Source organism: Acromyrmex echinatior, chromosome 10 (genome assembly GCF_024713525.1).
Source record: "Acromyrmex echinatior isolate Ae372 chromosome 10, ASM2471352v2, whole genome shotgun sequence".
Taxonomy (NCBI): domain Eukaryota; kingdom Metazoa; phylum Arthropoda; class Insecta; order Hymenoptera; family Formicidae; genus Acromyrmex; species Acromyrmex echinatior.
In genome coordinates, this window is record NC_141861.1 from 7,848,595 (window position 1) to 7,862,500 (window position 13,906).

Sequence of the window (13,906 nt, forward strand, 5' to 3'; positions counted from 1 at the left end):
CAAGTAATAATAATAGAACCTGATTTATTATACATATAATACTTATAAGATATTGTCTAACATTATTTTTATATACAAACATTTGCAAATATTAAATTATCATTATAAACATAAATTTTAAATGACATACACACACACATCCATATATTAATTAATGTTTCATAATTTATATAACATTAGTTGGTTGATTGGAATTATTCGTTGGTGGACTCCTGGTCATTATTGATGTAACCTGTAGTAAAATAAATTTAAATAAGTATGCGATACACCTAAATATAAAAGAAAAATATATTATTTGGTTTCATAAAAATATACATTTTGAAGAACTTGTTTCCTGATGAAATCACTTGTGGCCGTTGAAATATTTTTATCATTTCCCATTTTACATTTGACATAGCCATATAAATTTGCACCGTTTAAAACTATGGCAATGCAAACGAGCAAAAGCCATTTGAATTTAAAACCAAATAACGCTGCAATAAATAACATTGACCAAAAAAATGGGCACAAAATCAGGGCTAACCAAAAGATTCGCGCCTCGGTTGCATTAATGCGGTTCTGTTGTGCACCCTGAAACACAGGGTACATAATAGATATTGGACTTACACATGTACAAGAAAATGATATTTAAATAATCTGAATCATTTAAGATACATATTTTATAAATAATCACAATAAAAAGAGCAAATGAAATAGAACATGAATTTAGGTGACTGTCTACTTATAATCTGATTATTACAAGTAGTTCTAGAAAGTGTCAAGGGCATAAAAATATAACAGCTGGAAAACCTTGAACAACCAATCCAATTAAATCAATGTTTGCTGAAACGTGACAAATGAAAAAATATACATGCTAATTGAAAGCTACATTTCAATGTAATCTAAGCAAGTGGAACTTATGTATATTTATGATATAAAATGCAACAACATTGATACAAGCTTCATGTCTAAGTAGAATCAAATGATTTTCTTGATACAATGCTAAAGGATATAAAAGAGGCACTTTCTCGTTAGAGATTTTTATCACTACATTGCATGGCGATATAAATTAAAATATACATACAAATTTACATAATAAGCGAACCTTTTTAGATTCAAAAATCCAATGACTTTTGCCATCGTCATCCACATAATTCCACCATCTAAGGCCAACCATTAATCTTCCTGTAATATTTTTAACGGTCCAAAAATCCATCGATAAAAGTAGTACCACTGTTACAAAGCTTGCTATAAAACTATTTGAAAACAAGCCGCAAAACAAATAAACTATTATAGCCGCTATCCGGAAGGCCAAGTGAAACAGCGTAACGTACGGGTGTCTAAAATTACAGAAAACAATATTTTATCTTACAAAAGTATGGTCTACTCGCATTTAAAAGATACGCGATCTTCATTATTTATTATTTGTACTTAAGCTTGTTGGAATTCTGGACCTCCTCCTCCTCTCCAAAAGCAATCGTATCATCATCCATCAGTAAGGGTACCTATAAATGAGATTATAGAACATTCGATGAAAGGAGTATCGAGCATGCATTTATATCCATGCAATTTATCTTGCATTTATCATCTTAGGATACTACTGTGGGTAGATAAATTTTCATCTATGCATTTTTTGAATTTCGTATAGTTTCTGTTATTGAAATTTAGACAGCTTAAAATAACATTTAATAATATTGTTTAAAGTTCAAGATTTTACATTAAAAAATAATGTCAAGTTTAGTTGCTCTAACATGAACATAAAAAAAAGTGTAAAAGATTCTTAATTATGTGGATGAATTTTCACTCAAATTCACCCAAGTAGTGTCAACTTAAGACAAATAAGTGACATTTCAAGATTAAATCTATATGCACATGCACTATGACGTGGAGAAATGAATTAACACGGAGCGTACTCCGTTTCTCGAGTGAAATAAAAAAAGGAGGAAAAAAAGAGACACGAAATTGAACCCCGAGAAACTCCCGCATTCGCTTCCGCAAAGGGCGTGATTATCCATATTACCCTTCCGCAGTGTACGCTAGGAATACGTACGGAAATGCGCAAGCGAATGTCAGAGTGACGACCTTCCACCCACTATCGGCGACTAGAACTATTACTCCCAGTCCCCGCCGTAACGAAACGAGACTTATTTTCGTTTTACGAGACAATCGGATACCTCGTGGTTAGGCACGACTAAAAAAAATATGTAGCGTCAGTATGCGATCGATCGCGCGGAAGAATCACGGCGTTGTTACGTTGTGTACCTACCGTTGCGGACGCCATATTTGCACGTTGACAGTCCGATACTTCAATAATGAGTCGTGCGTCGTCTGCTAGGCACTGCTGGGCACTGCTGGGCTCGGAAAGATAGAGAACCTATAATCAGAGTGGCGTCATACGGGTATCACTTGTGATTGGTCCGCCATGTTTTAGCCATTCCCTTTAGTTTTTTAAACACATTATATTCTAAATTTTGAATTCATGCTAAAAAATGTTCAAAAATTGTGACAAATTAAAAAATGAATAATAAATATTGTATATAAATATTGTATGTAAATAAATAGTGTATATAAAATAATAAAACTTTTACATATATTATTTATTATAAAATTTCATTTATTTTGTACTATTGCAATATTGTACATTTTGTAATATTGCACATTACTTTATACAAAATTATTATTTATTGCACATTATTTGCGCTATTAAATGCGCTAGTTTATTATCCATTCTCTGTTTCTACATTTTAGGAGCAAAATACATCTGTAATAATATAAAAGAAATCAAAAATTCAGAAAAATATATTATATATTTTTAAAATATATTATATTATATATGTATTGTATATACCATTTCATAAAATATTATATATTAAATATTGTAATTATCATATTATTTGATTTAGATTCACAATGCAATGATATATAATTGAAAAGATTACGACAAAAAGAGAAAGAATTAAATTCGTGATGATTACACATATATTAGGGGGACCGGAAAGTAATGTCGTTTGTCGTATGTCGATATTCGTTTGTCATTTATCAGTTCATTGTATACTTCAAAGTTCGTGCCAGACATTTTTAAAAAAACGACATTACTTTTCGGCCCCCTAATACTTAGTGCCAAGGCACTACATGTCTTCAGATATTATAATTAATCTGTGTATTTTTATATTACATTTTTATTTTACTAAATTTAGTCAGTTTTTGCAAGTAAGTATGTTTTAAATTTATTTTGTAATTTTATATCTCTCTTTTTTTCTTTAATTATTTTATTATATTTCGCTAAAATCATATTGCATTATGATTAGCGAAATACAATAAAATAATTAACAATTACATTGCATAGCTTTTTAATATTATCTTTTATTGTAAGCCTTTAATAATACAATACAATGTATAATAAAAAATGTTGTTCGAAATATAATAAGAATTATATTATAGGAGCACAATTAACAAAATTTGATAATGAGATATTATACGAAAATGTCGAAAATACATATGATAACACAAATTTTCTAAACCAATGTTTAATGAAATATTGATAAATGTGGAATGAAAATACTAACAACAATTAGATTGTACTTATTATTAATTATTAACTTGCTATTATATTATAAAACTTATTAATATCGTGATAAAAAGTCATTAATACATTTACGACAAGACTTTCATCGCATTTAAGATAATTATCCCGATAATTTGATCAAGATCCCTCCACGTTGTGATAAGGTCAGTATCCGATACAAAGAAGAAAAAAATCTTCATAGAAAAGCGAACTTGATGTATTCTGATTCCACGTCAAATTCATAAGATCTATTCGCAAAAAAAAAGTTAAGCAATCCGTCAAACCAGCGGTCTTATTACAGAAGGATGTGAATTCCAAATCTTTCAGATCACTTATGATAGAAATAATTTTGGTAGCATCTTAATTACATTTTTATTGCATTTTTAATATAATATCAAAATTTGCGAGGAAATTATATGTTCTGCCACACATTACTACAAATCATCTCTAATTAAAAATAAAAAGATAAAATGATTTCCTTATGAAATGGTGATTACGAAGGAATATATTTAATAGTAATAAAATACATGCATTATTGTAATTTTTTATATGTATGAATACAAAAGTATCTCGGGTACCAACTGTTCGAGATAATCGAACTTGATAATAACGAGATTTTAAAGAACTAAATATGCTTTCTGAAAAATTTGTTATTATATAAAATTTGTTATTATATAAAATTTAACAATCTTTTTTTTTCTGCAAAATTTTAATTATTAATAACCCGCTAATATAAAGGTATCCATTTGACTTATCTCGAATTTTTTGTATCCACATATTTTTAATTAAATTCATGTAATCACGATATCATTGATAAAAGAACGTAAGGTATTTTGATAAAAAAATTATCTAAATCGACAAAAATCAAAACTTATTAAATATAATCTCGTAATATATCTGCATGTATTTTATCATAGAAAAGTATATAATATACATATAAATTAATAATTAATAATATTCTGGAATGGCGGGATGTCTCCAATACCTAAAAATGATTTTAAAATAACAGTTAAAAAATTAAATATATACATTCGTAATCATATTTTTTTGTTAGAGAAATCATCGAAAAATAAGCAAATTATTTGCATAAAGCTTAAATTTATTTACTTAACAATTTGGATTTAAAAAAATAATCATTATATGTATATCCATATATTAATTATATAATATTAAATTCGTATTATTATTAAGATATAGTACTATTACTAACATGATTATTACTAGTGGAAGAACATTTAATAAAACAAAAAAAGCGACGAAAATTGTATGTTAAAGTGTACTAATAAATTAATTTCGTAACTTGATTTTAAAATATATAGCATATAATTGTCTGACTCATTGACAAAATTATTACTTCCAGTGTAAAACGAGAAAACTCGGGATTAATTCCGATCCTGTACAAGAATTTCCTGTACAAGATACCAAACAAGACTTTGCGAATGGACTTTACAAAAAGCGACGAGGAATAAGTCTTCATATGATATTGTAAAAATAATTTCGACTTTCTATCGGTACAAATCACGCATTCACTGCATCAACATAGCATCCACTTGACGCGAGAGACAGCGATGAAGCTTTCGTACATAATAAATTAATCATTAATATTTGTAATTTTTTAATGTTAAAAATATAAATGTAAAAAACAAACAAGAAGTTAATATTTAATCTATATTACCTCAGTCAAAGCTCGAATCTTTACTGACTTATTTAATAAATTAAATAAAAATTGACGATTATTTTAAACATCAAATGTTTAATTAAAAGTCACTTAAAATTATTAATGACTTTTTCATATTTACAATAAAATCCAAATTAAAAAAAATTTTTTTAATTAAACATTTATCAAATTCGTTAAATTAATAAACAATTTTTGTTATCATATGGTTCGTCGATTTCGTATAATTTATATCAATAAAGCAACAATAAATTTGATTTATAACGACAAAATAAATGCTATCTGTAATATATTTTACATATATTTATATGGAATAGAATTTATTTAATATGAATATATAAACATTCCAATAAATGTATAATTTAAATTAGTAATTATTGCGGAAATTACAAAAATAAACATGATGGCATTTACCTGGACATAGTTCACATAAATTTTATATTACGTATGTAATATTTTATACATACATTTATTTATGATAAAATTAATATTAATACGTATACATACTTAGTACAGAATTTTATAAAATATTAAGTTTAATTCAGGGGAGCTGAAAATTCAATGAAATTTAAAATTATATATAATATATAATAAAATTAAAATTATATATATGTAATCATATTTGACAATTGGGTTGTTGACAATTAAATAAAATTTAAGATTAATTAAAAATTTTATTTAATTTTTAATCTTTTCTTTGCAATTATCAAGTACGTACACATGATGTCTATGTATCCTTATCTACATATTATATAATTTATTAGTTAGATTTATTATATAATATTTTTTTAGTTTAATTATATTTATTCTTTAAAATAAAATTTAATTACCCGATCGCGAAATCTATTTAAGTCATTTTATTTATAATAATTTAATTTTTCAATTTATCAACATTTATTGTCTTTACCTATATAGTCCCTACCTATACTTGTCCATATACTTGTCCTATCCGTATTTTCATTTATTCGTGCCTATTCGCGTATCCTATCTCTGTTCGTATATTTCTACTTCCTACATTACTTCATTAACGTGTAACACCGCGAATATAATACGTTAATGAACGTAATCGTGTTCAGCAGAGAAAGCAGCTATGCAAATGATGTAAAATTCTTCAACACGATTAGTTCTTGCTTTAGGTTCTTATGAATTTAAATGAACTAATGATATTAAATCAAATTTTATAATAATTGCAAAACTGCTTTCTTTGCTGAATGCAGCAGCTAATGCCTAACCATGTCCTATCGTGTACTAATAAATTCAGATTATCTAATTGCGATCGTATTAAATAAATGAACAATAAATAATAATAATTAAATTTTTTAAATACAAAAAATTAATAAATAACAGAGCTAATGAGAGCCAGTGCGGATAATGAAGTGCAACTAGAATTTGTAGATTAAAAAATCTATAAAACTTGCGCTTCATTATTTGCACTAGCTCTCATTAGCCCAGTTATTTATTAGTTATTGTATTTTAAATCAACAATATAAGAACTCGCAATTTGCGAATAAGTTGCCCTCCCGAATATTCAGAATTTATCTTTATACATATCTTTCAAAAAATTAGATTGGTGTTACACATAAACACCCACTTCGTTCAGATCCTCGTCTTTTTTCTGGCCAATATTCTGGCTTAATATGCCAGAGATCGACAGCAAAGAGAAATATTCCTTTTTGCTACCGACTAAAAGCGTAAAATTTTAAGCTTTGTATGAAATACGAACGCGTCGCGAAGGGGCCATCATATTAATCAAATTGATTAAATATTAATTATCAATAATAATAATTTTATTAATACATGTGCGTGAATAAATTTATTCTTTATTCGCGTCTATTCGAAACTAAAAATATAAGTATTTGACTAAAAATAAATCTAAATTTAAAAAAATCTCTATGAGGGATGTTTTCAATATTTTGATTTTATAAATCAAATAATATGAAATCAAATCAAATTTCTTAATATAAATTTTACACAATATAAACAACAAAACTTCAAATTAAATATAAACCAGAAATAATTAAATCGATTACTGTGTCTCAAAATTTAAGGCTCATGTACGTATTCTTAACGATTCGAACAATTCGTTGCTGAATCTCACCTCAAAACATGAAGAAAGATAAGAAATTCAGATAAATGATATAAGATCCAAAAGGGTGACAATTTTCCCTTATATTAATAAATATCGTATATCGTTTATGTTTTAAATTATTACAATCATTTTCTGTATAATTTATTATTTCAAAATTAAGTATTTTAAAAGATGCAAAATTCCGAATTTTTTAAAATAATTCAAAATAAAATTCTTTTATTTCTTGACACAATAAACATAAATTGGATCTTACATCATGTGGATCTCACACTATTTTGACTAGTATAAAATTCAGTTACTACATATGGATAAGTTATAAAAGTTTAGGCTAAAGTAGGTGCCTTTAGTGCAATTTAGATAAATTATAGTAACAATTAACAATCATAAAATATTTTTTATAAAAAAGCGAGATTAATAAATTATACGACAAATGCGCTACATTAAAATATCTGTTATTTCACTAGTAATAAGTATACAAATAATAAGTGTGAAGCAATACAAAGAATATTTTTAAAAACAGTATGTTATATATATATATATATGTGTGTATGTATATTACTTTTTTCTGCACCAACTTAAATAAAATTTAATCCTGAATGAATATTTGAAAATAGGTAGAAAGAATAATAAAACAATACTTATTGTACTATAACAAACACTATTCTATATTATAATATCTATCATATATAAAATATATTCGCGTTAACATATGAATTTAGAAACAACATTTGAGCCTTTAACATTGTAATTTTCTTGAATGAAATAATAAGTTCTACTTTATTGGTTTAGTTAAATTAATGAGAGATTGAGAATAAGAACAATGGCGAAAGATTATTAAAAATAACTTAAACTGAGTGTAATATGATATTATAAATTTTACGGTGCATGTACAGTAAAATAAAAAGAAGCATCCAGGATTAAATTTATCCTAATCTGTTTTAACTTATCCACTTTAAGGTAATGGATGCATGGAATGCTATATATACATTTATAAAAAAATATACAGGTATACTTTTGTTAAATTGATGAAATATTTAGTAAACGTAATTCTCTTGAAAATAATCACATAATTTTCAAAATATTTTTACAAGCATCGAATTTACCATTCACTTACATATTTATAAAAATAATTATATACTCGAAAAAATGTTATATAATAGACATTACATATATAATTATATATAAACATTTTTTATATACGAAACATTTTTTCCTGGGCATTTTCTAAAAAAATCTTAAAAATACATAGATATTTATAAAATTTCAAAATAATTTTAAGATAATTCTTTTTTTTCTAATTATTACTTTTAAATCATTGTAAAATAAAGCGAATAAATAGAAAAAAGATATTGATTTTACAATAGCAAAAAAGATATTTACCGCAAGGTTGCTCCGCCGGTGCCCGATGCCTCTCCCAGACCTCCTCCTCCTCTCAAAGTTGGGGTTGACACATCCTCTCGCACTGAACACTCGCGAAAAACACTCGCGAATAATGGACTATAATCGCGCGCGGACTATAACTTGAGTCCGATTACTTGGACGACACTCCCGAAGAAACGCGCGACGCGACGAACCGGCTGCGGTTCGTTCATTTTCAAATAAAACGGCGACGTTAGCTTCCCCGTTGGATTTTTATACGAAGAGAACGATTTTATTCAATATCTAAAAATTTATCTAGATATATCATTCAGATCCGAAAATTTTTAGATTTGAGAAAAACCGTTCTTTTTGTATAAATATCCTCTGGGTATTGAGCCCTCCCATCACGTCAAGGTGTACCCGTGAGAGGGAAGATAATCTGAAAAATGTAATAGCTATTATCTATATTATTATGCAACCGGTTAACTTTTACAAACGAATATCAAACACAGTCTGCAATTCGTTATCATTGCGAAATAAATTTAGAGCAGCTAAAAAAATTGAATCTTTTATTTATAGATGATGTCTGTAAGATATGATTAAAGTCAATGAAATGGGCTATTTAATAAAAAAGAGAAATGTTTCTTTTATTATATCGACAATAATAGTTTCAAAGAATTACGTTTAATTTTTAAACGGAAGGTATACTCGTATAACGGAAGGTGCACAAAAACAAAAAAATAATTAAATTATTAAATTATATTAATTCTGAAAGCAGGAATTGCGTTATTTGCATGAGAGTATTATTCATGTTAACGTTGCTTTTTTTATAACTCGTATGATACCGTTCGTACAGACAAATGCGGCCGTGTCGCATGCCGCTCTTCTTCACATTTCTTTTTGAAACATATTATATAATAATCGAAAAAATGCTAGATATATAATAAGAAATGTTGTATTTTATGAATATTCACGTAATTCGATTACTAGAATAATTAATTATTCATAAAGTACAACGTTTCGTATTATATTTAGCATTCTTCGCGATAAGATTTCAAAAAGTAATGTGAAAAGAAGCCGCGACACAGCTACGTTGTTTGTACGAGCTTCAGTAAGGGAATAATAACTGCGCGATAACTAAAACATAATGTGAAAGAATCGCACACGACACGATTACCTATTTCTAAGAATCTCAATAAGGGACGCGCAGTAATTACGCGTAACGTAAACATGACGCGCCGCTCCGTGCCACCCCGTACCATCCTCAACACAAGGTCGCGCCAACCGTCGTCTAACTGCCGAAATAAAACGAATATTACGAATAAGTAAAATAATATATTCTTCCCATTTTTAATGTTCTTCGATTAATAAAACGATTATTTCTAGTTTTAGTGGCGCGAGTCGTTTAATGCGATATCATAATTATATTGCGATATACCGAGGAACATATTTAATAATTTTTATAATTTTATTTTATAATTTTAAATATCAATTTTTCGTATCAATTACAATGTACTGACTAAAGAAGTAAAAAGAGATTCTTATTAGTGTGATTTTCCTTACATAATTGCTCACGTGAAATGATTTTGACATCCCAATATTATATCTCAATTTTGATTACTCTTTTCTGTGATGTACAATTAAATAAAGATTAATAATATGTCATCCTTTTTTTAAACGAAGATAAATACAAAAATTTATTTTGAATTATAAAACAATTTTGACTAAATAGAATAATAGCATGCATCTAACAATAAGAATCTCATTTTTATTGTTAGTTACCGTACATCCGCGAACGTACGAAATATTTAAAATATTCATGAGCTGCGTATGTGAATAATGAATCTCAGAAATAAAGGGAAAAAGTGCATACAACCTATAATCCTTTTCAATCCTTAATATATTCCTTAGTTTTAGGCAGCCTTAATGTAATTCGCGTTCGTAGATATTGCTGTTAATTAATGCGACACGCGGAGCGACTCGAAAACACGTCCGTCTCCCACCGAGATCGCCTAGCGAATGCCGAAGTGACGATCGACCACCGCACCTTACCCCCCTACGCCTTCGCTCCGCGTCCCACCGCTTTTCGTCGCCAGTGACCCCCTTCCCCCCCGAGCTTTTCGCCCGATGTTTTTAGATTTCATCCAACTATCGCGTATGAAAAATATTCAACGATTTATTCAATTATATTTTTCACATTTTACATGATTTTGACAAACGGATATTGCCGTACATTTCGCGTTTTGCTTTGTGGCATCTCGGGCACAATCCTATATTATCTGCATGGTTCTTTTAAACATAATTAGTAATTATTCGCGTGAGGGTATTCCAACATTATGTCTGAATTTTCATTGTTCTTTTTAATAATTCATTCTTAAATAAAAATTGATAATCTATTCTATATACACATGTTCTTTATATAAAGATAAACGCAAAAAATCCTAATAGCGTGAAACAATTTGTGCTAAATACAATTTGGTTAAAAGTACTAAATATCTTGTTAATCGTTATTTAATTTTTCAGTTAATAAATTAATTTAAGACACTCTACTTTTACTGCAAATTATTCTGTGTTTCAGAAATTCTTTAAACGTGCGTATAATAAAATATAAAATAGGTTCCGGAAACTTATTTAAAATATTAAATAAAAAATAAGTCAGTATTGTAGTTATTTAAAATAATAAATACTAAATTTCTCTTTTAAATTTTTAATTTCAAATATATACTTTAATTTTCATCGCTTTTACAAGTATGTAAAAATTATTAAACGATTTTTACGTATATATTTTGGCAACTTTAAAAAGAATTTGTAAAGTTGTATATTTATAACAAATTCTACATTGTTGTAACTAAATACAGTTAACAAAATGAGAAAAATGTACTTTTTCAAAAATGTATAACTCTGAAACATAAATTTATATTTAAACGAAAAATTTAAACGTTAATGTTTTTTTTAAACTAAATTAAGTTAGAGTTAATGGATTATAAATTTTTAATTTAAAAGAAGTTAATAAATTAAAGTTTAAAAGTAACTTAAATGAAGTTAAAAATTAATGCATTTAAAATTATCTAAATTAAAAGTTACTAACTTTTTAACTTTCTTTTAACTTTTAACTAATTATTACCTGACAATCCTGAACATATTTTTCATTTAAATATTAATTTAGATAATTTTAAATGCATTAATTTTTAACTTCATTTAAGTTACTTTTAAACTTTAATTTATTAACTTCTTTTAAATTAAAAATATATACGTAAAAATCGTTTAATAATTTTTACATACTTGTAAAAGCGATGAAAATTAAAGTATATATTTGAAATTAAAAATTTAAAAGAGAAATTTAGTATTTATTATTTTAAATAACTACAATACTGACTTATTTTTTATTTAATATTTTAAATAAGTTTCCGGAACCTATTTTATATTTTATTATACGCACGTTTAAAGAATTTCTGAAACACAGAATAATTTGCAGTAAAAGTAGAGTGTCTTAAATTAATTTATTAACTGAAAAATTAAATAACGATTAACAAGATATTTAGTACTTTTAACCAAATTGTATTTAGCACAAATTGTTTCACGCTATTAGGATTTTTTGCGTTTATCTTTATATAAAGAACATGTGTATATAGAATAGATTATCAATTTTTATTTAAGAATGAATTATTAAAAAGAACAATGAAAATTCAGACATAATGTTGGAATACCCTCACGCGAATAATTACTAATTATGTTTAAAAGAACCATGCAGATAATATAGGATTGTGCCCGAGATGCCACAAAGCAAAACGCGAAATGTACGGCAATATCCGTTTGTCAAAATCATGTAAAATGTGAAAAATATAATTGAATAAATCGTTGAATATTTTTCATACGCGATAGTTGGGTGAAATCTAAAAACATCAGGCGAAAAGCTCGGGGGGGAAGGGGGTCACTGGCGACGAAAAGCGGCAGGACGCGGAGCGAAGGCGTAGGGGGGCAAGGTGCGGTGGTCGATCGTCACTTCGGCATTCGCTAGGCGATCTCGGTGGGAGACGGACGTGTTTTCGAGTCGCTCCGCGTGTCGCATTAATTAACAGCAATATCTACGAACGCGAATTACATTAAGGCTGCCTAAAACTAAGGAATATATTAAGGATTGAAAAGGATTATAGGTTGTATGCACTTTTTCCCTTTATTTCTGAGATTCATTATTCACATACGCAGCTCATGAATATTTTAAATATTTCGTACGTTCGCGGATGTACGGTAACTAACAATAAAAATGAGATTCTTATTGTTAGATGCATGCTATTATTCTATTTAGTCAAAATTGTTTTATAATTCAAAATAAATTTTTGTATTTATCTTCGTTTAAAAAAAGGATGACATATTATTAATCTTTATTTAATTGTACATCACAGAAAAGAGTAATCAAAATTGAGATATAATATTGGGATGTCAAAATCATTTCACGTGAGCAATTATGTAAGGAAAATCACACTAATAAGAATCTCTTTTTACTTCTTTAGTCAGTACATTGTAATTGATACGAAAAATTGATATTTAAAATTATAAAATAAAATTATAAAAATTATTAAATATGTTCCTCGGTATATCGCAATATAATTATGATATCGCATTAAACGACTCGCGCCACTAAAACTAGAAATAATCGTTTTATTAATCGAAGAACATTAAAAATGGGAAGAATATATTATTTTACTTATTCGTAATATTCGTTTTATTTCGGCAGTTAGACGACGGTTGGCGCGACCTTGTGTTGAGGATGGTACGGGGTGGCACGGAGCGGCGCGTCATGTTTACGTTACGCGTAATTACTGCGCGTCCCTTATTGAGATTCTTAGAAATAGGTAATCGTGTCGTGTGCGATTCTTTCACATTATGTTTTAGTTATCGCGCAGTTATTATTCCCTTACTGAAGCTCGTACAAACAACGTAGCTGTGTCGCGGCTTCTTTTCACATTACTTTTTGAAATCTTATCGCGAAGAATGCTAAATATAATACGAAACGTTGTACTTTATGAATAATTAATTATTCTAGTAATCGAATTACGTGAATATTCATAAAATACAACATTTCTTATTATATATCTAGCATTTTTTCGATTATTATATAATATGTTTCAAAAAGAAATGTGAAGAAGAGCGGCATGCGACACGGCCGCATTTGTCTGTACGAACGGTATCATACGAGTTATAAAAAAAGCAACGTTAACATGAATAATACTCTCATGCA

General features: G+C 27.6%; 2 protein-coding genes across 8 annotated transcripts in view; one reads left to right on the forward strand and one right to left on the reverse strand.

Annotated features, from left to right (window-relative positions):
* Positions 1 to 4: 4 nt before the first annotated feature.
* Positions 5 to 9,109, reverse strand: LOC105150409 (putative Golgi apparatus membrane protein-like protein CG5021). Of its 5 annotated transcripts, none has more exons than XM_087410666.1 (7): positions 8,689 to 9,109; positions 2,246 to 2,353; positions 2,154 to 2,170; positions 1,411 to 1,484; positions 1,064 to 1,319; positions 316 to 570; positions 5 to 232 (listed from the first exon to the last, which is right to left on the reverse strand). In XM_087410666.1, the coding sequence occupies exons 4-7, from the start codon at positions 1,470 to 1,472 to the stop codon at positions 167 to 169; spliced, it is 639 nt and encodes a 212-aa protein (XP_087266792.1). In that variant the 5' UTR covers positions 1,473 to 1,484; positions 2,154 to 2,170; positions 2,246 to 2,353; positions 8,689 to 9,109; the 3' UTR covers positions 5 to 166. The 5 variants fall into 5 exon arrangements, with proteins under 5 accessions (XP_087266792.1, XP_087266791.1, XP_087266789.1 ...); XM_087410665.1 differs by having other exon boundaries at positions 2,030 to 2,170; positions 8,689 to 9,105; XM_087410663.1 differs by lacking the exon at positions 2,154 to 2,170.
* Positions 9,110 to 12,674: 3,565 nt separating this feature from the next.
* Zip48C (Zinc/iron regulated transporter-related protein 48C) overlaps positions 12,675 to 13,906 on the forward strand; it is a 63,066-nt gene continuing 61,834 nt past the window's right edge. The window contains exons 1-2 of one of the 3 annotated variants that reach the window (XM_087410482.1): positions 12,675 to 12,821; positions 13,403 to 13,906. The exon at positions 13,403 to 13,906 is cut by the window's right edge and continues 770 nt beyond it. The gene's annotated coding sequence lies outside the window, so the exon portion shown is untranslated. The other 2 variants (XM_087410481.1, XM_087410483.1) reach the window with 2 other exon arrangements.

Bases quoted from the DNA above. Each gene is read 5' to 3' on its own strand.
- LOC105150409 (XM_087410663.1), bottom strand. The intron at 1,320-1,410 runs GTACAAATAATA...CTGTAATTTTAG, and splicing joins CAGAATTCCAACAAGCTTAA to ACACCCGTACGTTACGCTGT. The intron at 233-315 runs GTATATTTTTAT...ATTTTACTACAG, and splicing joins GGAAACAAGTTCTTCAAAAT to GTTACATCAATAATGACCAG.